This window comes from Aulonocara sp. 'chitande type north' Nkhata Bay, linkage group LG6 (assembly GCF_057382095.1).
Source record: "Aulonocara sp. 'chitande type north' Nkhata Bay isolate Kocher_YH1m ecotype deep benthic linkage group LG6, A_spYH_male_GT1.1, whole genome shotgun sequence".
Lineage (NCBI taxonomy): Eukaryota > Metazoa > Chordata > Actinopteri > Cichliformes > Cichlidae > Aulonocara > Aulonocara sp. 'chitande type north' Nkhata Bay.
In genome coordinates, this window is record NC_141349.1 from 22,517,546 (window position 1) to 22,544,577 (window position 27,032).

At 39.7% G+C, this 27,032-nt stretch overlaps 1 protein-coding gene across 1 annotated transcript; it reads right to left on the reverse strand.

Moving 5' to 3' along the window:
* Positions 1-1,645: 1,645 nt before the first annotated feature.
* On the reverse strand, positions 1,646-25,163 carry acer2 (alkaline ceramidase 2). The gene is made up of 6 exons (XM_086295676.1): positions 24,790-25,163; positions 24,254-24,368; positions 20,674-20,815; positions 19,474-19,611; positions 5,028-5,165; positions 1,646-3,852 (listed from the first exon to the last, which is right to left on the reverse strand). Exons 1-6 carry the CDS (start codon positions 24,901-24,903, stop codon positions 3,669-3,671), a joined length of 831 nt encoding a protein of 276 aa, XP_086151802.1. The 5' UTR covers positions 24,904-25,163; the 3' UTR covers positions 1,646-3,668.
* Between the last annotated feature and the right edge of the window lie 1,869 nt (positions 25,164-27,032).

A 27,032-nucleotide genomic window follows, 5' to 3' on the forward strand; every position in this document is an offset into this window, starting at 1 on the left:
TTACTTGAATGTTTTTATTGAATATTTAAGATTTCATGTTTTTAACACATTACCTCACATTGTCTTTTCCAAAGACTTGTTTAGTCCCGATGAAGAAAGAATTCCAGAGAACACCGAAATAAAGCAGGCTGGATCTCATGTTTCACTCTTGTGTTTAAATGTCAGCAAAGAAAAACAAAATAAAGTTCCAGTTTAATGAGACACAAACTGCCTAGACGCGATGCTTCTTTATTGTTTATTTTCAAAACGCACTTAAATTTTCTACTTTCTTAGGCTTAATCTTTATAAGGTGGATGTGGTGTTTACGCCTTTTGGAGGGTGTAACTGTCCCTGCTTTATATTTTATTTACAGTGTTCTTTTGAACTTGTAATTTTGCTGTTTTAAACATCGGTACCTTCTTAGAAATTACATTTAACTTTACAGTAGATCAGTGTGGCATACTGTTAAAATACATTTGGCCTTTATTATAATGTACATGTGGATTAGGGCAAATATACATGTGAAAAAATAAGCATCCTCATGATTCAGTAGCTTGTACAACCACCTGCAGCAGCAATAAATGTGACTTCAGTCTCTCACAGCATTGTGGAGGAATTGTGTCCCACTCTTCTTTACAGCGTTGCTTCAGTTCATGGAAATTTGCAGGCATCGACTTGTGCAGCACTCACTTAAGGTCCCACCTCACTGTTACAGTCAGCCTGAGGTCTGAGCTTTGACTGGACCTTGATTCTTTTCCTTTTCAGCTATTCTGTTATAGATTTGCTGCTGCGCTCAGGATCATTGTGCTGTTGTGTGGCACAATTTGGACCAAGCTTTAACTAGCTAGCCTCCTCTATCCAAAGGAGAAGTCTTGCACTTTTCTTAGATGAAACTTGCAAACCTGCAAGTCTAATCTCTAGATGTATGCTCGATCATCCAGGTAAGGAAATCCCAGAAAGCTGTTCATCTGAACATTATGTTTTCAGCTGGAGAAATGTCTCATCACTCATCCAAGTGAATTCTTCAGTCTGAAGAAAACTTGAAGTCACCTGGATGAGTGACAAAATGTTTCTTTCACAGAGAAAGGGATAGAATGAACAGAATCGGCATTCTTGAATTTGCAAACCTAAACCATTCTACCGTATTATAGAGAAGAGGCAACCCTTTCAAACAATGCCAGACCCCCACCCCTTTTTACTATCATTTAACATGCTAAATGAGGCCTGCTTTTATAGAGGCGCTCGCAATTGTTAATTTATTTAATCAAGTGGATTTGATTAGCAGCACCTGGCTAATGTTGTTGAACAAGTAAGAATGCTGTTAGTTGTTCACATGACTTTATATTGCCATGCATATTATTGGATTTGTCATTTTAAAAAGAAAATCTGTTCACATGTACTACTTTTGGTATGAAATTGAAGAAATATTTGATTAATTCAATGACAATTTTATTATTTATTTTATTCACTTATATTGAAAAGTGACAGTTCTATAGATTTATTTAATTAGATGTGGGAAAATTTCGCCCCCTAGTGACTAAAATTGTGTTCTGCATCACTGTAAGTCAGCCTGCTGAAAACCTACAAGAGTGGCAAAAGTGTACAGTGAAACAAGCACTTCTGATGAAGTATTTATTCCAAGATAAACACGGAATAGACACAAACAGTCATTTGGGGGATTTATTGAGTTTTATTGCATAAAATAATATATTAATTATCTAATCTATTACACATATTCATTTACAAAAAAAGGATCATTAATGAAAATAAATATTTCTGTGCAGTTTATTTGCACTGTCAAAGCAGGCAGAGAAATGCTGAGATCTATATACATGTAGGTTAATAAAAACACATTAAGTCACAGCCAAGACAACCTTCATGATGCAGACAGAAAGAGGCTGCTGCTTTCAAAGTCCTTGATCTGATACTAATTCACTGACTTACTTCCCAAGTATCATCACTCAACAAACCCACCATCATCGTTTCCCTGTATAATTTGCAGCACAGTTTTATGTACTCATTGCATTGTTAACATTTTCCATTCCACCCAAAAGGCTTCTCATGAAGATACATTAAAAATGTTTATCAACAAAGTTAGTAATAATGCTATATCAAAATTATTCACCTTCACCTTTGGCTGCACTTCACGTAGAAAAATATAAACGGTTTATAATAAGAAAATACATCATGTTGTTACAAAACTATTGCTTCAGAATATCACCAAAATACTTGTTTTCTTTGTAAAACATGATTCATTTGACCTTTCATGATTGCACAAGTTATTTTGGTTGTTTGAGTTCCCAGAGTCCTCTGTGGGAGGACAGGGGTAAAATGATATTAGTTAAAAGGCTAGAGGCAGATTTCAGGAGCATGTCCAACAAAGTAAAAAAGAAAAAAATGCTTTGGAGAGCTTTGTGTTTCAGGGATTTGGTCTGCAGCATTCAAAATACATCCCTTTTGTATCCTGTATGCATTTTTTTTCCTTTTTTGCCAAATAAAAAGAAAATTAAAGTTTTAGCTTTTGGACGGAGAAATTAACAAATCATACCTCATACCTCATACTACAACTGCTAGCAGATACCGGATGGTTTGGCATCTTCTTTCCAAACATTTTCTAAAATTGCAAAGCACAATCACCTTCATTCTTCTTTGGAATCCATTATTTAGTGTTTAAGGCCAAACAAAGTTTGAAATAATAATAGCCCTGAAGGTCAGTTGAGAAGTCTGGGTTGAAAGCAAAAACATTCGGGATTAGAGGCTAAACACAAGCAAGCTAATTGTTTGATTAAATAAATGTAGATATTATATCTTAAAATGCTACGTTCACGTCACATTCAGATTTTTGGGTTTCTACATTGGGTGCCAATATTAAAAAGGTACCTGGTCATTCACTAATATATGAATGGTATTATTTTCTTGAGAGTATTATTGCCTATTTAATTAGGAAATATATACAGGTATATATTAAACACTTTCCTCATTTACTATTCTAAAAAAAAAGAAAAATTACAGTAGCATCCTTAAAGTAAAACTGAACAGATCTGTAGCAGAAATGACCCATGTGTTTCTGATGTTGTTCAGCAAAAAGCCTGAAAGCACGGGCGGGCAGACGTACAGCACAAAGGCTTTGCATAAATGACCTTTGTGTAACGCTTTAGTAACATTTTATGAACCAATAAAGCTTGCTGTTGATTTGCTGAGTGTATTAGCAACGTGACGCTTTAATGCGTGACGCATTAATCACAGTTAATAAATTCAGTGCTTTATTGTTTCTAAACATGGTTTCATGACTGCACTCATGAGGTGCTATGTTTTTCACTCTTGTAAAGGCAACATAACTCTTTACAGTGAGGTTTTCTCAGTTCCCAGAAAATGTAGAAAATCTTCTCTTTAAAGAAGTATGAAATGTAAAATACTAACACTTAAACTCTTAAGAGATTTTAAATACGTCTTATGCAAAGCCTGAGATACGTTTGTAACACTGTAAAGGTTTCTTGGCTTTGATATTTAAGAGTAGTTGTGTATCGTCTAAAACAACCTGTTGTTCTTTGACCGAGTTGCATAAACATGAGCCAAATACAAAATCCTTTCAAGACGTGCATCACGTATATCCTCAAGTCACAAGAGCACCAGTTGATGCAAGATGAGTCACAGATGCTGTGTCTCGGTGTGAACGCATCAGCGTTGCTTTAAGTCACCTTTATAGTAGACTTATGGACGCAGAGTAGGGAGACATATGGCACACCAATGAAGGCCCATTTCTCACTGGGCCAGAACATGATGACGGGACCTCGCTCCGGTGCCTCGGTAGCAACATCAAAGTAGGCGAAGCAAACGCAACCCAAATAGGAAGCCAGACAGATGAGGATGTGCCTGTAAGAGCAAAATGATCACGAATAAGCCTAACCTCTGAAATGATTTACAGGCACAGCTGTAAAAGTTTAACAGTGTCTTGTTTTCCCTGAAACAAATCTGGGGAAACCTGCAGTCAGCTCAGACTGAAGAAGTCACTTGAATGAGTGACAAAAGGTTTCTCCCACTGAAAACGCTACATCCAGATGAACAGAATCAACTTTTTGGGATTTTTCCAACTACTTCTGCAGCCATGTGAAAAAAGAACGTTTTCGCAGGACTCTATGCAGTTTGAAAAATAAAACATTAAAATAAGCAAACTTGTATGGCTTTCATAGGAATTCAGAGGGTAAGTAACAGTCAGGTTCTGGTAAACAATTGCACTTGATTAACTAATTACCAGTAAGTGTGAACACTTCTATAAAACCAGAAGTTTTGACAGTTTGCTGGTCTAAAACATTCAGGTATTGGTTCTCACAATGACAGCCAATTCACCTGAGACCATGCAGAGAAATTGCAAAATAACAACAGCTACATCTCAGAACCGCATTTAGCATATCACATGTTAAAGTTCAAGACATTATAATAATAATTATAATAATAATAATAACGTATACTTTATTGATCCCCGTGGGGAAATTCCTCTCTGCATTTAACCCATTCACTCTGTGAAGCAGAAAGTCCCGTATCTCAAAAAAGTCCATGACAGCATGCTGTGGCATGATCTTAAGAGAGCTGTGCATAAATACCCACAAACCTCAATTAAATAAAGGCACACTGTAAAGAACGCTAGGCCAAAGTTCCCCCACAATGATGTGAGAGGCTGATAAAGTCATACGGAAAACAAGTTATTCAAGTTAATGCTGAAAGGTGGTTTTTACAAATTTATATTTCACGTGACTTAATTTCTCAAATTCCTCTTTTCTGTTTGATTTACCTTCAGTCTATTGAAGCTACTGCCTAGTTCCCCTGCCTGTTCCTCCTCATATAAAACACATAAATCACCTGAAATGAAAACTGGTTGACATTTTTTATTCATTTGTTTTAAGAAAAAAAGTATACAGTGCAACTGTAACTGTCTTGTAACACTTATTTTGCCTTTTAGTCTCACAGGATAAAATACACATTGTGAATAAATGATACCATTAACACCTTATACAGCACTGAGTTTGACTTTGAGTCGACTTTGAGCTTACCAAGCACAGTGTAGGTAGGGAAAGTTGACAGATGACCACACTTCGCAGAATATCCTGTCACTGATCCAGCAAAGCAGAGCCAGCGCCCACCAGATCCCTGAGATCAGGCCCAGCTTGAACACACGTGGGTTTTCACACCTGCGATGACACAGTGAAGAACAATGTGAGCCGTGAAAATACAAATGCAGCCAACTTGATGATTTATTCAGCATATAAATAGAAACAGTTCAATTTTGTTAAAATAGCAATACATTTCCTAGAATTACAGATTATATTGATTTTCTCAAAACAATCTGAAATATTTACTAAATAAATGCAATTAATCATATATGTAAAGTACATTGCTGCTAAACCCACGTTGGCCACTTGTGGGCAGCATATATATTCATCATTTATTCCTCTTCCTCTTTCACATCCAGACTATACAGACAAACATTAACATTTATTTTACCACATTTATTTTGAGGCACACGTTTGCATTTTTGTCTTAAAATAACTCCATTATCTAATATCTAGCTCTTCAGCTGCCAACTCTCCCAATGACATTCACTTACATAATCATTTAATCCACTGTAATATAAAAATACTACAAAATCATAGTGGAAATTTTCTCAGTTTTAGCAAACTAACATTAAAATACTGATCCTCATGTTTACATTTCTTTTTATCAATAAAATACTTCTGAAAATCTTATTTCTTGCCTAAAGAATCTTAAACCTCTGGGCCTCCTCACGCGGTCGCTTCCAGGATGTACTGGCCTTTTTGCCCAATTTTGGTGCTCTAAAAGCAGGAGGATTTTAATGGCAATGATGATTGCTCCAGCTAGATTTATCTGCAAATATCCTCATGGATACCCCTCTGACCTAGAGAGATGTGCTAATCCAGAGTGCCACTGCCAAACTATTCTTAGTCTTGCCCTCCTTAGGCACACCAGTCAGAGCCAGGCCAAACAGAGTGCAGAGACAAAGAGGGGGACACAGAAGCCTGACTGTGACTAAACGGCAGTTTGTCACCTGCCCTTAGGTCAGTGCATTTAATGGATTGGATTTATATAGTGCTTTTCAAGGCACCCAAAGCGCTTTACAATGCCACTATTCATTCACTCTCACATTCACACACTGGTGGAGGCAGCTACAGTTGTAGCCACAGCTGCCCTGGGGCAGACTGACAGAAGCGAGGCTGCCATATCGCGCCATCGGCCCTTCTGGCCAACACCAGTAGGCAAGTAGGGTAAAGTGTCTTGCCCAAGGACACAACGACCAGGACAGAGAGCCCAGGGATCGAACCGGCGACCTTCTGGTTACAGATGCGATTCCCAACCCCCTGAGCCACGGTCGCCCATTTGATGAAGTCAAACCATTTAAGAAGCCTCTACCTTTGAGTCACCATTGTTTCAAGGTGACACGAATCCATGGATGACACAGAACCTTTCCAGCTCAGCAACATAACCGGATTGAGCTAAACGGCAAACATCACTCTCACGCAGAGGCTCAGGAATCTTTGTAAGCAGACTTTACACTGACAGTGAAAGCAGAGATTAGATTAATTAGCAGTCAGTTGCGATCACACTGACTGATAAAGGTGGTCTGGTCTCAGGGAATGTGGGAGTCATTCAAGCGAAAAAGCTCTGAAAGCTCTGACACCATGAATGTAACATTTGTCACTGACCTTCAGAGCCCCAAAACCATGTGGAGAACACTTATTTTTATTTAAACAAAAAGACACTTTTCCTATTTAATTAATTTACACTGTAATCATAAGCCTGTGGAAATGTGGAATTTGGCCAGTAAGGAATACTAAGGTTGCCAGCATTGGACAAAAGTACTAGACCACACCTCTTAACCTTTGAATTCAGGCATTTCATTCAGTCCCACTGTCATAGGTGTATAAAATCAAGCACCTGGCCATTCAATCTGCCTTTACACTTTGTAAAGATTGGTGAAAGAATGGGTTATTCTAAATAACTCACTGTATTTCAGCATGAAACTGTAATAGGATGCCACCACTGGATTAAGTCAACTCAGTTACGGAGCACGGCTGACGAGTGCTAGGGGGCATAGAGCACAAAAGTCGCAAACGCTCTGCTGACTCATTAAGTGCAGAGCTCCAGACTTTTTCTGGCATTAACATCAGCCCAAAAACTGTGTGCTGGGAGCTCCATGGCCGAGCAATTCCTGTAGATGTAACACGTCGGTGGACCCGTACATTTATCTGCATACTGTATGTTCAGAAGTGGATGACTCCCTGGAAGCAGTGAGAAATGGTGCTACATTTTTATTTTTCTACATCTTTTATTTAAAAATAATAACAGCTACAGAAATTGCAAAATTTACCCATCACACCAGAATTAAAGATTTCTTATTTTAAAGTAAGTGCGCTGGTGACCTGAACTGGTAAACAGCCTCTATTACATAACTTGCCCAGAAAGAGGCAGGAAAAAAGGGTGTCACAGCTATGAACCGCCAACAGGAAGTACAAAAATAGATGGCCAGTGATGCATCTTCCCACTGGGAAGTGGGTCATTAAATTGTCATCAATACTGTAAAAACTGATTGTTCCAGTTAATCACAGAACACAAAAAGAGTGGCTATACGTCTTTATATTACAATTTAAGTGTCAAAGTGCTTAAAAAATATTAACTAATCGATAACTGTGAAGATGTGACGACAAGATATGTGAAAGCAAGAAAAGAAAGCTTAATTTGGGGCTTATGCATTAAAAATGCACAGGCCTCAAAACAGTAAGTCAATGAAACAGACTAGAAAAACACCTGAGAGCACTGCTGGCAAAGGTAGAAAAAAACCTTCTGATTCATTAAATCAAAACTGGGGGAAAATGATTATTTCTCTTCAGCTGCATGAATTTGTTCATAAAATGACCATAGAACAGGGGTTTCTATTCGTATATCTGCACGATTCGGTTCCCTATGGAAAAGAATTACCAAAGGAATATAAGAAATTTTATTCTGAGACTTTGTAATGATGAAAAATGAGCTACAGGAAGATCAGTAACCGATTAAAACTTAGAAGAAGCACAGATGGGCTAGTAATCAGGAAGTACAGGGGGAGACACAACACTGCTATTAGAGCCACTGTGACGTCCTAATGGAAATTATGCTGCACATAGTGCTTCAGTTGAATAACAAGCCTCTGAAAGACAGACAGGCGTGCCCTTCAGACTTGGCAGATTAGAGATTATGACATGCAGTGCAAAAAAACCCAACAACAACCTCTGTGGATAGCATCATTTAAAAAGCAAACAAACAAACAAACTTACTTTCTGTCTAGCAAGATAAAAAACAAAAACACAAGAAGAAATTTACTGAACAATGGGGGAAAGTGCTTTCAAATGACATACATTATTAACACATTCCCTTGACAAATTAAATAACTGAAAATAAAATGTTTATTTCTAATACTTAGTTGAAAACCCTTTGCTGGCAATGACAGCCTGAAGTCTTGAAATCATGGACATCGCCAGATGTTGGTTCCCTCCGTTTTAATGCTCTGGCAGGCCTTTACTGCAGCAACTTGCTGCTTGTTGCTGTTTGTTTGTGGCCCTTTCTGTCCAAAATTTAATCTGCAACAAGTGAAATGCATGCTCGACTGTGTTAAGATCAGGTGACTGACTTGGATCTTCAAAAATATTCCACTTCTTTGCTTGAATAAACTCCTGGGTTTCTTTGGCTATATGTTTTAGGTCATGGTCCATCTGTATGGACCAACCAATTTGACTGGATTTAGCTGGATTTGAGCAGACAGCTTGTCTCTTAACACCCCAGAATTCATTTGGCTGCTTCTGTCCTGTGTCACATCATCAATAAACACTAGAGTCCCAGTGCAGCTGGCAGCCATGCACCCCAATGCCATCACACTGCCTCCGCTGTGTTTTACAGATGATGTGGTATGCTTTGGATCATGAGCTGTTCCACGCCTTCTCCATAATTTTTTCTTGTCATCATTCTCACCACTCTATTCTGATCTTGGTTTCATCTGTCCGAAGAATGTTTTTTCAGAACTGTGCTGGCTTTTTAGATGATTTTTAGCAATGTCCAATCTGGCCTTTCTGGGGGAGATGAGTGGCTTGCACCTTGCAGTGAACCCTCTGTATTTACTTTCACACAGTCCTCTTGGATATCAAAAGGCCAATCTCCCGAAGAGTATTGTACACCTGGTTGGCTGTTGTGAAGGAGTTTCTCTTCACCATGGGAATGATTCTGTGATCATTCACCAATGTTCTACTATTGTAGCAATTTCTGAGATGGGGTTTTTTTCTGTTTTCGCAGCGTAAGGATGGCTTGTTTCACCTCCATGGAGAGCTCCTTTGAAAACAAGGCCAAGTAGCTCTCCAGTTTCTACTGTCTGGTCACAGCAAAATCTTCTAAATACAAGAACTACACCTCAAATCAACTGCCCACACCTCCCAATGAAATTGAGTCAATTGTCCAATTACATTTGGCCCCTTTAAAAAAAAAAAAAAAAAAAAAAAAAGGGGTGGCACATGTTGAGGAGCTGAAACTCTTAAACCCTACATCCAATCTGAATGTGGATACCCTCAAATGAAAGCTGTGAGTCTACACATTATGTCCATGCCCATTATATAACTTTACTTAGAATATGCTTCAGTAAACAAGTAAAAAAAATGTGGCATTTTAATCATAAACATGGAGCAATAAAGCAGCAGCAAAGAGCAGCTATGAGAATCATCTCTAAGAAATCCCCAATAAACACTTTTTTAGTAGAAAAAAGAAAAGAAAGAGTAAATATTGAACTACTTACTTCATCATATGGACAGAACTATGCTCACTTCTGTTGTAAACCTTATACATCAAGTCAGTTGGCCTGAAATATTTTACATAAATTACTCTTATCGAGCAAACGCCCTTTCCTGCCAGCAAATATATGTTGACAAAAACGTCACTGTTACGTCCCTCTGCAGCTTTTAATCGTCTCAGTGTTTTCAGCTGGTGCTAATTGGCCACACCTAGTCAGGTGTGGATAAAAGCATACCTGAGGCAAGCTTTCCAGGAGTGCACTAGTCTTTGCCTTGGTGGCACCAGCCATTTTAGCCAACCTGGTTTTCCATTTTAGGATGAAACCTCTTCTCACCCACACTCTGTTATTCATCTCCTTTTTTTTATGTTGCGGCTTTTGAGCCGGGTCGTAACATAAGTGGGGGCTCGTCCGGGATCCCTCATAGGGGGTCTTTGTTCCTGGGAGTGGGGGTCAAAAAAAAAAAAAAAAAAAAGAGAAATTGAGTTGGCTAAAGATTAAGCACTATGTCAGCTGCGTTTTGTTTGCAGCACTTTATAGCTGCCCCGTCTCTGGGGATTATTAATAGCTGTCGCAAGAATGATTTGCTGCAAATTGTGGATCACTTTCAGCTGCAGGTTTCAAAAACTCTCCGTAAGAGTGAAATAAAAGCCTTAGTGGTGGACAAGTTGGTGGGAGCTGGTGTGCTTCAAGCGCCTGTTTTGCCTGTAGTCTCTGGTGTGCCAAGCCAAGCTGCCGTAGTTGAAGAGGGCCAAAATGGTTCCAGTGGGGATGGTGAGGGGGATGAGCGGGGAAAAACGCCGCGCACGCTTCCTCGCTATGATCCACTCTCTTCTGGGAGTTCCGAAGGGAGAGAAGGAGCTCGGCTGAAGGTGCGGCTGGCACGTCTCCAGATGGAGGCTGAGGAGAAGGCTCAGAACCGGCGGGTTCAGCTTGAAATAAGGAGGCTGGAAATAGAGGCGGACAAGGCCGTTAGGCTCCGACAGCTTGAGCTGGAGTCACAGTCTTAAGCCTCATCTGTCTCTGCTGTTCATTCCGGTCCCACCTCCACGTCCACTTCTGCTTTTAAAATTGATAAGTGCATTTCTTTAGTGCCCACTTTTAGAGAAACTGAGGTGGATACATACTTTGCAGCATTTGAACGAATCGCTGGCGCGCTGCAGTGGCCTAGTGAGATTTGGCCTCTTTTGCTACAGTGCAAACTGTCCGGCAAAGCTCAAGAGGTGGTGGCTGCTCTTTCTTTAAAGGACAGTTTAGATTACTCGTGTGTTAAAGCAGCTGTCTTGAAGGCCTATGAGCTAGTTCCAGAGGCCTATAGGCAGAGGTTTCGCCAGCAAAAGAGATTGCTGTCGCAGACTTATGTGGAGTTTGCAAGAGAAAAGGGGGTTCTCTTTGATAAGTGGTGGCACGTCCGGGATATTTGGACATTTTAGTGGAGACTGAATGTCAGTTTGTTTTGCTTTTAAGTGGGTGAGTGATGGTGGTCACTGTAATTGTGCAAACTCCCTTTAGTAAGTGTGTTTCAGCTGGGTGGCTGTGCTGCCCTTCCATCGAAGCACTTGTTTGTTGTTTTGCTTTATTGTTTTAGTTTATTGTGTTTGGTGGCTATCCTGGGTGGGGGTACGCTTCAGGGTTTGGTGGGAGACTGTACCCCGGTCTGCTGCCTATCCTTGAGTTTGCGTTTAAAGGTGCCTCGAGCCCGGTACACCACTGAAGACTAGACAGGTAAAGTTTTATTGTTTTTTAGCATTTTAGGATGGGAGTTGCACATAGTAAATCAGTGGCACCAAACTTGGTAGGAGGTTTGAGACCATTCTTGATTATGGTCTGTAGCTGAGGCAGGTAGGCTGTTTTTAAGTTGGCATTGTGTGCACACCCTGTGTGTGCATATGTCAGTGTGGATGGATGCTAATGAGATCCTTGTGAGGTGAGTGTTTTGTGCTGTGACCTTTAGTGTTGTGGGGAATATGGCTATTTTGTTGGATCACTTGTGAGTGTTGTTGGCCAGGTGATGGCAATAACACTGTGGGGTGCTGAGCCACCCTTGATGTGATCATTGTGTGGCCATAGCTCTCCATTTTGTGGTTGGTCACTAGTGTGCTTGATTTACTGAACTTTTTGGATTAAAGTAACTTGTTGTGGTATAGGGCCACTTGTATGTGACTGTTTGTGTGGTGGAGACAACAGATCACTTGGTTGTGATTATTTGTTGCTACTTTTGGTTTTGTGTTGTAGCAGATCAGGTAATCATTTTGGGTTTGTGACTGTTGTGCTCCTTTGTGTTGGTCACATGTTACTTTTTGTCTGTTCAGTGTGGCAACTTCAAATCCTCATGCCCATCCATGCTTAGAGATGCCAACTATAACGTGAACACTGCTTCTGTTAGCTTTAACTTTTATTCCAGGTTTGTGGGTCAAGGAACTGAAGGCTTCAGAGGGGCTTTTAATAAATTTAAGGGTCCTAGAGGAACCCTTTTAAGGGAGGAGGTGTTACGTCCCTCTGCAGCTTTTAATCGTCTCAGTGTTTTCAGCTGGTGCTAATTGGCCACACCTAGTCAGGTGTGGATAAAAGCATACCTGAGGCAAGCTTTCCAGGAGTGCACTAGTCTTTGCCTTGGTGGCACCAGCCATTTTAGCCAACCTGGTTTTCCATTTTAGGATGAAACCTCTTCTCACCCACACTCTGTTATTCATCTCCTTTTTTTTATGTTGCGGCTTTTGAGCCGGGTCGTAACAGTCACCACATAGCCGGATATCTGGAAAACTGCTCCCATCAGCCAGGAGATTATAGAAGGATGTGAGATAAGATACATGACATTAGATTAGTGCTTCTGCTTTGAGAGAAAGTGCTGGGGAATCTGAGGAGTATAATTGTGGGAGGCAAAGATAAGGGTGGAGCCCTGATGTGACTCTCCTCGCACTCGACTGTACAAAACAGAGGTCTGTAGCATACGTGACACAAAGCTGGACACTAATTAAATTTATCACTCAAGTTTCAGCGACTCCCATTCCTGTGGATCGTTTCAAAGCTGATGAACAACTTTTTTTTTTTTCCTAAATATGGACCAAAATTACTTGGCTGAACCTTGTTGACTCTTTGCCACAAATAAAATAGGTCTTTCTTGTTAATGAGACGTTCAGTCTCAATGGGACTAAAGGTTAAATAAATAAAGATAAAACCTCTCTAGTACAGGGCGGAACCTCTGCTTGAAAGAAAACGGTTAGTAGAAAGGTATACCTAATAAAGTGGTCATAAATAACACTGAAGCTTCAATATGTGGAGTCAAAACACCAGTGGGTGACTTCACGGTGCCTACATCCATCTTGTAACAGAAACAGGATGCTTTTATTTCCTCCCCCAAGCATGTTACTATTTAACCTTATTATCTGTGATATGTTCCATGAGCTGTTTCACATACATCAAATTCATAATAAGATCTTAAAACTTACTATAATACTAACAATGTTCTCCATCACGCTCAGTGTACATTGCATACGTAACTTTGCAGTCACTAAAAATTGTGTCCATGATGGAATTTTCTTCTACACCCCACTTTAAAAAAATGCTGCAGGCTAGTTATAATAGTATTAAAGTATCCAGTTTTGTAATTTTATATACTTCCTCTGCATGCTCACAGTTGACTCACAGAACATGTTGTTCTTGCTGGCCTGAAAGTTGACTTGGATTGAAACCAACAACTAAGTTTTCTGTCCTTTCTGAGGGCAAAAGTCCATCAGTCGGGGCAACAGGAACTCTCTCACACTTGGAACAACAAAAACAAGCAGTTTCAATGGATGACTGGCACTGGCAGTAATGTGAAGAATTACTAACAGGTTGAACAATAGATGAATTTTGGGGACTGATGGTGTTGAGTAAGGGTTATGGGAAACGGAAGCAACGGAACATACGTCCACGTTACTGTGACGGCTAGGAAGCATTAAGGACACAAACACGCAGAAAAACAGAGTGAAAGGCTTGTTGTGCTTTCAGGAACTTTCTTCCACATAATAAGTTTGGAACAGACACACCAGACAGTACAAAAAGGTGAAAGGTGGCATGTTAACAATGCACCGACTTCACTATTTGATTTCTGTTATTTAAACAGTTCAAGACTTAAAGAGGTGATAAAGCACATTGTTGATAAGTCAGGTTATCATACTTCCCATGCATCAACTCTGGAACATTTCCCTGCCTATAGGCATGACTGAAACAAAGCCAGAGACTTCATAGAGGACTGCTGGTTTACATTATTTGGGGCTGATAAAAATTAATTTTTTGTGATTTATGCTACATCCTTTGATGCTGCAGTCGCTTCTTATTTACCGCCAATGTTATTTCCAGTTGGGCACATACCAGGCGTTTCCGCCAAACAAACCTCTGCCAATAGCCTGATCTACAGCCATCCTGTGAGTCACTATCCGATTGTTCAGTGATGACGCGACGAATCCTACTTCCGGGCCTAAAGTAGTCTGCGTTTAATATGGCTTTTGTGTTGTTAACATGTTTAATGTTATGTATTTTCTTCTATTTGATCTCAAAAAGCTCCTAAAACAGTCAGTGATCACTGTTGACCTCCCTCGGCTTTTATTACCACTAATCATTTATTTAAGCTCAGTTTTTAAAACCGTAGGATGTAACTACAGCCCAGCCCATGCAGCAGTATATGAATGACTAACCTCGTATTGTGGATGGATTATCTCAGTTGTTCTCCTGGCTGAAGTTTGGTCCTTTTACAGCATCCTGCCATGCGATTACATTTGTTCCTGACCACCGAGAACACTCATGTTAACTTTTATCGAGTGGGAAAAAAGTTAGCTTGTTTATATTATGCTAACATAGCTGTGTTGCTAGCGGTCACGTAGCACATCATTATATACCAGCTAGCCCAACTTCAGTAACCCTACAAACGTCACTGCTGTTTAGCTCCTCCCCTTTGTGAGTGTGGACGCTTCATCTCTTTGCTCTTGAATGCTTTGCTTCTTATATTGATTTTTATGCTGATTTTTTCCCTTTTTTCCGTGTGAGCTTACCTGCGATAACTTCTGGACACTTGTAGATCATTAGCACTAGAGTGTTCTTAACAGAAACAGCAACATTTTATGGTTACCTTGTCCTCAGCGCTCCGTGTGTCTGTGGCCTAGACACAGCTGAAGCCTGATTACAGCGTCTGGGCACCGAGCAGCCTCAATAGCCTGGAAAGGTGCTAACCGCTAGGCTAACTAGCAACAAGATGCCTTCCCTCTCCACAGATGACTACCACAGCCTCCTGCAGAAGATTGCAGTACTGGAGACAAAAATTCATCGCTTAGAAGTAAACGTGGAGGTAAATGGACTGTGTGGAAATGAAAAACAGCCATAATGCTCGGGTCTTATTTTCTACAGTTGACAGGCTAACAAACCCTCCTGTGTCAGTGGCAGCTGAACTTCATTCGACCATGGCCTGCAATGACTTTGCCAAATTCTTCACTGAAAAAATCCAAAAAATTAGACAAGCAATTGGTACATCAACAGCAGATCCAGGATATGTACTGTGTCCACCAAAAAACTGTTTAAACACCATGAAACAGTTTCAACCTATTAACAGCAAAGACCTGGAGGACATCTTAGGTAAACTGAACTCCTCCTCCTGCTGTTTAGATGTCCTGCCAACAAGTTTTTTCAAAAAGGTCTCAAAGACTTTAGAGTCAGACCTGTTACAGATCGTCAACTTTTCTTTATTATCAGGTGTGTTTCCAGAATCACTAAAAACTGCTGTAATCAAACCTATACTGAAAAAGGACAATCTTGACAAGACACAAATGAACAACTACAGGCCGATCTCAAATCTCCCGTTTTTAAGTAAGATCATTGAAAAAGCAGTTTCCCAACAGCTCAGTTACTTCTTAAAACAGAATAATTGCTACGATGCCTTCCAGTCAGGTTTTAGACAGAACCACAGCACTGAAACCGCTCTGACCAAAGTGTTTAATGACATATGTCTGAATACAGACAGTGGAAAAATGTCAGTCCTAGTTTTACTGGATCTCAGTGCAGCATTTGATACAGTTGACCACAACATATTACTCAAACGACTGGAGAACTGGACAGGTCTTTCAGGAACTGTACTAAACTGTTTCAAAACATACGTAGAAAACAGGAAATACTTTGTATCAATAGGTAACTTCACATCTGAGCAGACAAGTATCACATGTGGAGTTCCCCAAGGTTCCATCTTGGGACCCCTTCTGTTTAACATCTACATGCTCCCACTGGCACAGATTATAAACAACAACAAAATAAACTATCACAGCTATGCAGATGACACACAAATATATATCACAATGTCACCAGGAGACCGAGGCCCTGTACAGGCTCTTGGTAAATGCATTGAGGAAATCAATGACTGGTTGTGCCACAATTTTCTCCAGCTAAACAAAAACAAAACTGAGGTAATAGTCTTTGGCGCCAAAGAAAAACGATTACAGGTCACCAGAGAACTTCAATCTATACATCTAAAAACCACAAACCAGGCGAGAAATTTGGGTGTAGTGATGGATGCAGACCTAAACTTAGAAAAACACATTAAGACAATAACAAAGTCAGCTTACTATCACCTCAAGAATATATCAAGGATAAAAGATCTGATGTCTCAACAGGACCTGGAAAAACTAGTCCATGCATTCATCTTTAGTAGGCTTGATTACTGTAACAGCATCTTTACAGGTCTACCTAAAAAAATCAGTCAGACAACTACAGCTCATTCAGAACTCTGCTGCTCGAGTCCTCACTAAGACCAAAAAAGTGGACCACATCAGTCCAGCTCTGAGGTCCTTACACTGGCTGCCTGTCCGTCAGAGGATAGACTTTAAAGTTCTGATGCTGGCCTATAAAGCTCTGAATGGTTTAGGACCAAAATACATCAATGACCTCCTGACCCAGTATGAACCATCCAGATCCCTCAGGTCATCTGGATCCGGTCTTTTATCAGTTCCCAGAGTCAGAACCAGACACGGAGAAGCTGCATTCAGCTTTTATGCTCCTTATATCTGGAACAAACTCCCAGAAAGCCTCAGATCAGCTGAAACACTCAGTTTATTTAAATCCAGGTTGAAGACTCACCTGTTCTCAGCTGCATTTGAATAAAGCACCAAATCCACACTTTAAGCTTAAATTTCAAAACTTACATTTAACTACTGATTTTATCTACTGTTCTGATTTTATCTGTTTTGATTTTATATACTGTTTTGTTTGTTTGTTTGTTAATTAGTTAGTTAGTTTATTTGCTTGTTTTAATCTGTTTTAAATCATGCTTTTTATTTGTTCTTGTTTCTAATGTCTCTGTAAAGCACTTTGAATCACCTTGTTGTTGAATTGTGCTATACAAATAAACTTGCCTTGCCTTAGTTTTCCGTCTTCATTTATGTTGGAAGTGATAGCAGAGCTGAACGTTTTAATTTGTTTCCAAAACTCCGCAGTCAGGACATGCTATATTGTATTTAGATAGAAGCTAGCGAGCTAACTCCCTGCTAACTTCTAACTCCGTTAAATGTCATAAATTCCGTTTTCATGGATGCCTGGATGCTAAACTCAATTGTTACACCTGGTAGAGCAGAACGCTGATCATTTTATTAAAGATGAAAGACTTTAGACAGTTTTTCAACTCTCAGTAATGCCACAGTGATCGTTTGATATATGGACCTGCAGCGGAGTTTAGGTCCAGACACTGCTAGTGACGTCAGACTGAACAACCGGATAGAAGACGACAACATTTAGGTGGGTGCTAAGTAACGTGATTGCATAAAACCAAAACATATAAAACAATCCAAAGTTTCAGCACTGCTGGACTTTCTCACTTTTAAGTGAGACTCAGTTATGTTGGGGAACGAGAACTAAATCATTGACTTCACATGGTTTGCGTTGACTTTCACGGAAAAAAAAGAGTCTTCATCACCACAGAAAGCTGCTTTAGAGCCGAGCCACTCATATTTTTGTTAGAATAAAACTGTAACTTTCACTAACAAAGCAGGCTGTCAGAGGGAGGGGGACAATAGCTGCCTAGTACAAGACGCATACAGCGCATGCCACAGGCAGTTACGTTTTCCAGCAACGCAGAGCAGGTTTCAGCTTTTAACACACATATTTTAGAAATCCCCATAAATTCCTAACAGAAAAGTTAGCCTGTATAGTGAAATTCTATCAACTTTCCTGCAGCTGAAGTAGTGTACACTCGAAACCACCCAAACAGAACAGTTATCAGAATACTTTAATAATTCTTAAGGAAATTATGTTGGTTACAAGAAGAATAAAAGAATAAAAACAATAAGAATAAACCAAAATACCTATTAAGCTGGAAGACAATCAGAGTGAGTATATTTCAGGAGGTTTTGAGATTCAGGCTACGTCCACACTAGCCCGGATAGAATTGAAAACGGCGTTTTCATCTGAAAACACTCCGCGTCCACACTAGCGTTTTCAGTCATTTTCACAGAGTTGCGTGCCTACATTGAAACGGCTGAAAACGCTTACGTTCCAGTACTGCGGATGCGTGAAGCGCAACAAGATTCGACCTGCCTCTGTCTGCTACTTATTTACTTTCCGGCTCTTTGAAACGTCGCGGCAAAATGTTGAGGAAAAGCACCGAGTTTTTTAAATGGACTAACAATGAGGTGGAGTTGTTGCTGCGAGTAACACAAAAGCATAAAGTTGCAACTGCGAGTGAGAGTTAAAAAATTTGAAGAATAGTTATCTGGAGCATGTACAGACTGATATTAATCTTTAATAGGGCTTGAGAGCAAACAAAACAACAATGCCCTACACTATCTTAGTTTAATTGGTCACACGACTGCATCACATGACTAACATGCTCATCATTTTAGAAAGTCTCCATTTTGGCTGTCCACACTGCGACGCGAAAGCACCGTTTTCAAATGTTTTCCCATGAGCCAAAACGCTGTCTCAGTGTGGACAGGAGGCCAAAACGGAGAGAAAACTAAACGCATTAGTGTGGACGTAGCCTGAGACAGGATTTCAAAGTGGAGAGAGAGAGAGCAAAGCTTTCCACTTCCAGGGGTTTGTTTTTGTGATACTATCCCCACTGAGCAAATGTGGCCCTTAGTGACATTTTAAGCCTTTTGGCAGTGATCTTTTGTGTGTGAGTGCATGTTTTTAAGTGTTTTTCAACTGGACATGACTAGTAAGGGTTAGATTTGATTGAGAATAAGACTATGACATTGCACACATAACTAGGCCCTTAGAGATACTCTGCTTTATCATGAGAGACACTCAGGAAGGCACCATAATTTGCTAAATAACCATCAAGCTGTGTTAAAGGAGACTTCAAACTAGTGGCTGAGACCACAAACCCATTAGGAACATGTGGTCATAAGTTGTGTGAGCAGTAAGATCATTTTCTCACAGACTTCTGCACAATCACACATCTTTTTATAAATCACCCAACAGATTCACCACCTGCTTCCTGTAAGGGGTTTATAAAAATAAACTTTTACTTTACTTACTTTAGGTTTAAAAATTTCTGCATCGTCTTCCCTCTTTTGATGCTCAGAGCATGTCCACATTTGATACATAGTCCATGTAGTTTACTCAGTGTGCCACTTCTGGCTCAGACCTACTCGGCTACTTACACTCATCTATGCTGTTTAAACAAACACACACACAGTCATACTCTTCCGTCTTACCTTTTCAGCTCAGTAATGAGCAGCACGGTACATGGGATTCCCAGAGTCATCAGTGACAGCGAGTTGACAACAGGTTTCACAAAGGCCAGCCCCGTGGTGATCCCTGATAAGATGCCGATGACCACTTTGAATCTCGACCTAGATGGATTAATGAACAAAACAGACAGATATTGCTGCAATACTCCATGAACATGATTGTAAGATACAGAGGGAGTGTTTGGATGACTCAGATGTGCTCCAGAAATTATTATGACCCACTTAAGGTGCACATAACAAACACGCTCAGCTCTAATCAAAAGGCTGGGCAAAACAAGTAGCAGCCTGAAGTGAGAGCAAGCAACTGTGACAGCTTGGTGACAATGCAAGGAGAAGTAAAGACATGTGATGCAGCTTTTACTGGTGTCAGCTATCTTAGAAAGGACTATTATTAAACAGGAGTGTCACAGCAGCTGAGATATCATGTGACAACAGTGAGCTAAATGTACTAAATGCATATGCTACATATTTGACCATGTGGGAAAAAAAATGTTTGCCCTGCCTTGCACGGGACAAACCTACACTGTATCTGCTTTAGTGTTTATTCTTAATTATTGCCACTACCATCAGATGCCACCAGCTGTGAGTAATTCCAGTCAGAGCTAAACACTTTTAGCTGCTTGAATGATAATTAAGAGTTAAGAGCATGAAGGATAGGCCTCAGGCCTGATTACTGGTAGAGCTTCTGAATTAAGAAATCACTTAAACAGAACCTGTCTGACAAAATGAAGTACTGGTAGGCTAAACAAGCTCAAAAGCAGCAGGACAATAATCTAAAACACACCAGCAAGTTCACCTCTGAATGTCTCAAACAACCCCAAAATGAAGGTTTTGGAGTGGCCTAGACAAGGGCTGCACCTTAAATCTGATTGAGTTGCTTTGACATGACCTTAAACCATGCTCGAAAATCCTCCAGTGTGACTGAATTAAAACAATTCTGCAAAGACGAGAGGGCCAAAATTCCTCCAAAGTGATGTAAAAGACTGTAACTTTGTTTGATGATGGGAAACATTTTATTGTGCCAAATATTGCAGAAAAAGAAAACCCAATTAGGAAAGGAGTAAATAGTTTTTCACAGGACTACATATCTACACATGCACATAGTTTAAGCTCTTTTTTTACAATAATAATAATAAATAATAATAATTGTTGTTATCAACATACCGATCCCTCCTGAATATCCTGGGTAAATACCTCTTTGGAAACCACATGGCTATGGCACACATGAGCACCCATAATATGGCTAGCTCGTCCAGCATTTGGCCAAGAAAGCTGAGGGTGGCATGAAAATAAGTCGATCCAATACCTTGGAGAAAGGAAGAGACACAGAAGGACAGTGATAGATGTTTAAGTTTTGTATTCAAAGGGCAGGATAAATGAGACAGTCTGTGTTTTGTTACGTGCTCCCTCTCTCTTTTATAACATCAGAACATAACTGAGAATAGCAAACGTAGAGTTAAAATATTCCCCCTCTAAAACGACGTGTTCAAAACAATAACCGAAAAACGGAGCACAGTTGGAACGCCACAATCATCACACATCGAACAGGACCGGCTGTTATCTACGATGGGAACTTTGAAAGCTGTTTTCAAGCTGCTAAACATGTGGGTTTCAAGTTATTGTGCAAATGTTTGCCAAATGTTTTATGAGGAAAGGCAGTCATTGTGTAACAGTGAATGTAAAGGCCTCTTTTGTTGGCCTTTAATTTGCAAAGTTATTTAGAAATGAAGCCTTGAAATGCTGCAGAGACATGCAGCAGTCACTTTCCCCTCCTTGTTTATCACGGTAGAACAGACTTTTTATTATCAGGTGCAACATTTCAGCAGACTTCTTATCAAATGTTGCTCCCACTCAGTTGTTACTAATCGTGAAAACCTGCCATGGTTCTCAACCTAGGCATGAGAATGAGCCATTCAACAAAAGACTTAAAGAAGCATTCATGTAAATGAATCAGCAGCTACTTCAATCAGTCAAGCAAAGAAAAAAATGGCTAACTGAGGAGTGTTAGTTGGATATAACAGATATTTGCATAAAGATGAAATGATTAAAAAAAGCAAAAATAGCTCTTTTTTTTTTAAGACTGGTCCTTTTTTCCATTAAAACTAAAAGTAGAATCCAGGTTCTTTGTGACTTGACAGGATATGAATATGTTGCCTTCAGCTCAGTGAGGGGTAGGGCTGTGCGATATGACCAAAATCTCATATCCCGATATAAGAATTCTATCGTCCGATAACGATATAAATCACAAAAATGTAACATTTTCTGTCAATTCTGTGAATCTCTGGCAGCTCGTCTTGCCGGAAGTGTTTCTAGCTGCGCGTCATGTAGCTGGAGTCGAGTGTTTTAACCGATGTATGAAACTATACATTTTTAGACACAAGTTATGAAGGCCGCCGTTTTCTTTGTGAGTATTTATTACACGGCGTGCTGCGGGGAAACGCCTGTTCTAACGTTTGAGTCTAAGGTCTATTTATTAGAACCTGGCGGCTCTTTTTTAATACTCATCTGTAAATAATCTGCTCTTTCACGTGATTCAGTTTATTTTGAAAAGTCTCAACAGGATCTTGAGCTTTATTGTGAAAGGTTTATGTGGAACATAAACAAGCGGACACACGATGGTGTTACCGTCGTTGTTGCTAACCACAACGCATAAAAACAGGCGCTTGTCCGTCAGTAGTGTGGTTATATAAAATATAAGAGAAAGAGAGAACTTTAAGAAATTAATATAGCCACTACAGTGACCATCAGAACAATGAAAAAATATTGCCGTAAACAGTTTATTTTGCAACACCACGAAACAAACGATAGCGTAAAATGAATCGAACAGCCCTAGTGAGGAGTGTAATTTCTTAATTCAAAGCCTTAATTTACACGTTCTTATTTTTGATCTGCTGACAGGTCAAAATATGGATGCAAAGTAGCCAAACTATATTTGCACACACTGCTGAGGCTAAGGTGAAATAAAAAGGAGCTGGATGTTGTTTTTGAACTAGAAACTATAGGCTTGCTTTTCTATTCGAGTCAAAGTTCATCATAACTGCTGAAACAGAGGAAACGGCATGAAACCATGTGACCCGTTGCTGGCACTGGCTTTGTTTTAAAAAGCCTCCAGAATCAAAGAAAAGAAAATGGATGCAGTCCAAGATACACAGATAAGGATTTATGGTATGGCAACATGTATGGACCAAGAATGTTCAACTGTCTAAGAGGCTCCAACAAAGCCAGGAGACTGCGTTTATTTCCCTTTACATTGGACCACACATGGGCCACAGAGGAAAACACCCAGCTCGAGTTCTTTAAATCTGACAGTTATGCAAATCTTTTTCAACTACTTTTTTTTTCCGGACACCCACCAAGGTCACCTCCTTGGAACAGAGGTGGGGTTGCTCTCGGGTTATCTTTGCTGACAGGGCAATCTGAGCGTTTGCAAAACAGCATCGATGGGGAAAGGCTCTCTATTGAACTGTGTAGATGAAGAAGCACCATTAAAGGCCTAAATATTGAATGGGACATAATGAATTCAAAATCAATCTAAAGATGGTGATAGAGGCCACAGCTGAGAAACTGTGCACCCCAACAGTGCCACTGCAGTACAAGTGTATACAGATCACTCCTTTGGTCTAAAACCTGGAAACTAGTTCAAATTAAATGTCCATCGTAACTGCCTAGAGACCAAGTCGACATACTTTAACCTTCTGGTTTGTACTAGTTAACAGTGCAAACCCCTCAGATACTTTGCTTACTCTCATAAAAAATAAAGGAAAAAAATAATATTTTTTTGCTGTGAATAAAGTCCTACAGGAATACACAATTCTTTTTGAAATTGGTTTGTGTAAGGACTATTTACTCAGTCCCTTTACTTACACATTCATTTGACCCGTTTTGACAGCAGTAAAAATACCTCAAATGGCCTTATTTACCTTCAAATTTGATAACTTTTGGCATCTGCACAATGATAGTAACGATGATCAACTCAGTTCAAATATATTTAGATGAATATGGCTGTTACATTTTTGTGTCTTGGGTAAAACTTGACATGAGTGTGAGATATTGGATATTTTTTTCCATAAACAAATGTTGTAAAACCTAAACAAAAATTAATAAACAAAAATAACAAAACACTGTCTGCTCTCTAATACACAAAGTAAGGATCAGGCATACATTTATAAATGCCAAATACTATATGTATACTATGAAGAAGGTGAATATGAAGAGTATGTTAGGGTTAACAACTTAGCACTTAATCTAATGCAATCTGATGTAGCAGCCCAGCTATAAAGGCCTCCTTTATGAATCCTATAATGATCCTTTTCTTTTTACAGTCATAGCAGTGTTAGTGGCACTTATGTACTCAACTGAATTATGCTGATGTGCTTTTCTAGTGAGTCTCCTTATGTATGCAAAAAGTGCAGTGCACTACCTCTATCAACAAACCCACATATAAAGCCAAAAAATGGCAACGATCAAACAAGGAGCCCTGCAACAGATGGTCAGGCCCCCACGCAGATCCTTGATCTCAACATCTCAGAGTTTGAGATTAAGGAAGAGACAGACTAAACAACAGAAAACTGGCAAATCTTCCCAAGATGCCTGACAACTGGTGATCTGTATGACATCCACTATTTTATTTATTTATTTGAAGCCTCCCTATCTGACGCTTGCTTTATGTACCACGTGTATAGATGAGAAATGAAAAATAAATAAATAAAAATGAAGGGTTAAGAGAGGTCAGCAGCCAACTTACCGACCACAACTAGCAGTATCCATATGAGGTAAATCCCACTGTTGAAATGTTTTGCATATTGGCGGAACAGGCACATTAGTATCGGCGGCAAAACAAAAAACAAAATGTTGCTGATCTGAAATGATAAACAACAGAAAAGTCTTTGTCACTGATCCCGCAGCAAAGAGCCAGCAATGCCCGTCAAAAGTTGATCAGTGTGCGGGCCTCGGTGGCTGTGCAGAAACTGGCATGCAAAACCTGTAAATTGCTACTAACAATACATATCATGATGCTGAAGCTGAAAAGCAGCCAGAATGCTCAGCTAAGCAGTCGTTAACCTGGGAAGTAAATGGTAAATGGCCTGTATTTGTATACCGCAAAGAAGCCATTAAACTACAAAAGAAAGAAAGGAAAGGGGAGTAAAACAAAACAAGCAGTGCAACGGAGACAACAGCAAGAAGAGGAAATGCAGAAAGGCTTTGACTGTAAACAAAACTGTAATGTGCAAAATAGCGAGAAAAACAACAACAACAACAAGCCCCATTCTCAGAACCGACCGTGTTGTAAAACTCAGCGATGCTGGGGTAAATAAGGTAATTGCCTTCACACCAGTCCACCTCGGAGCTACCAGCCTGCAACTGGTCCCAAAACATCACATTAACGTTACTCATGTCTGAACTAGTTCTGTCGGATGGACAGCGCCGAGCAGACAGCACATAAAACAACCGAGGGGGGGAAAGTCGCTATCCGTCGGCTCGCTGGCTGCACGCTAGATCCTAACGTCCGAGTCGTGGCACGTATCGGCCACTCGAGCCTGTGACACACTGGGGAAATCGTTATGGAGCTGCATTTTGAGAACGTCCTTCGTCCACAAAGCCTCCTGCTCGTCGTGACGCTCTGCTTCGTCCACTGACAGCTGCTCAGTCCGCGACTCAAAGAGTGCTCAGGCTGCAAGAGAAGTCACTCCTGCCTGCTTCCTTCTTCGGTCAAACGTAGGTCAGGAAGGAAGAGTTTACTTATTTTTGTCACGGTAATTTAAAAAAAAAGAGTAGTGGGGGGAGATACTTAAAGTTTGTATGTTCAAGTCAGCAGTAGTCAAAGAATACTTTTTCCTTTCTTTCTTTCTTTCTTTCTTTCTTTCTTTCTTTCTTTCTTTCTTTCTTTCTTTCTTTCTTTTGTTTTTGCTGTCTCTAAAACAGAATTACAGTTAAGATCTCCAAATTTCGATTTTCTCGAGAATACTGAATGACAATAATACATTTCTACCCTTTTCCCTTCCATAAACAAATCGAGCTTTCCTTTTTTTCCTATTTTTTTTAATTTTGACTTATTTCTATCTGTTTTGTTTTTTATTAGCAACAAGCTTCCATACCAAACTGAACCAAATCCACAGCTTTATTGTTCTTTAAAAATAGACCAAAGTAAGAAAAACAAAATAAAAAATACAATAAAATAACTAGTGTTTTCATGATATGCTATATTTTCTATATCTGTATGTTTTTTGTGTAAATTTTATGTAATGTGCCTGGAAATTAGACGTTTTGCTAAAATGTAATGTTTACATGTTGTATTTTCATCTACTAGTGTCCATTCATATGCGCTGTCCCTGTTAAATAAATAAAAATAACAGAATACTAACAAAAATGACATAAATATTACTTTATACATTTGGTGTGAAAGGTGGGTGATGTCTTTGTAAGACTTTAAAACTGATCTAAATACAGTTACAAATCCAAAATGTACACACATAATTTACTCAGTCAAGCTATCAAAAGCTATGACTGAGTAAATTAGCAGGCCCTGTCCAACCTCTGTGCAATATGTTTGACACTCCTGGTCTATTCTGTCTGCTCAATTTTGTGTGGGACAGCCCTATTATTGTGCACACTCATTAATAAATAGCTGGAAAAGAAACATGTGTAGTTGTAGCAGTAACCAGTGTGTTAAGTGGATGCGTTGTACAGGGAGATAGCCACAGGCAGGAAAGATTTCCTATGTCGTTCAGTGGTGCTTTTCGGTAATCTCAGTCTCTCACTGAACGAGCTCCTGTGACTGACCAGCATGTCATGGAGTGGGTGGGAGGTGTTATCCAACATTGTCTTTATCTTGGACAGCATCCGCTTCTCCGACACCACCTTGAGGGAGTCCAGCTCCATCCCCACAACAGTACTGGCCTTACGAATTAGTTTATTGAGTCTGTTGGCATCTGCTACCCTCAGCCTGCTCCCCCAGCATGCAACAGCATAGAGGATCGCACTGGCCACAACAGACTCATAGAAAATCCTCAGCATTTTCTGGCAGATGTTGAAGGACCTCAGTCGCCTCAAAAAATAGAGACGACTCTGGCCCTTCCTGTAAAGTGCTGTGGTGTTTTTAGCCCAGTCCAGTTTATTGTCAATGTGTACTCCAAGGTATTTATAGTCCTCCACAATGTCAACACTGACCCCCTGGATTGAGTGTTGACATTGTGGAGGACTATCTTGACTTGCCTTTAGATTGCACTTCTTTTAAAAAAAAAAAAAAAAAAAACACCTTTGCTGTATTAATTGATAATATCAAGTTTTCAGTAAAGGGTAATAAAGGCCTGTCATCGCACAATAAAAATGAGTAACTTTGTTCAGAAGCTGCATGAACAGCTAACATAGCTTAATGCCTATTTTTATCAGTATTTTTCTAAGGGTGTTGTACAAGTGAGCAGTTAATTATGGTAGCCTTTATCAAACTGGCTACGTGTTTTTCAAAGAGATACAGTGTGTTTATTTTGAAGCTGATTAGGCCAGTATTCAAAGAATGTATCTCT

What these genes read in the sequence shown, in the direction of transcription:
- acer2 (XM_086295676.1), bottom strand. Translation starts at nt 24,903, where the DNA reads ATGAGTAACGTTAATGTGATGTTTTGGGACCAGTTGCAGGCTGGTAGC. An exon ending in GATACTGCTAGTTGTGGTCG is followed by an intron (nt 20,816 to 24,253) that starts GTAAGTTGGCTG and finishes CCTTTCTCCAAG; the next exon opens with GTATTGGATCGACTTATTTT. An exon ending in CCCTACCTACACTGTGCTTG is followed by an intron (nt 3,853 to 5,027) that starts GTAAGCTCAAAG and finishes TTGCTCTTACAG; the next exon opens with GCACATCCTCATCTGTCTGG.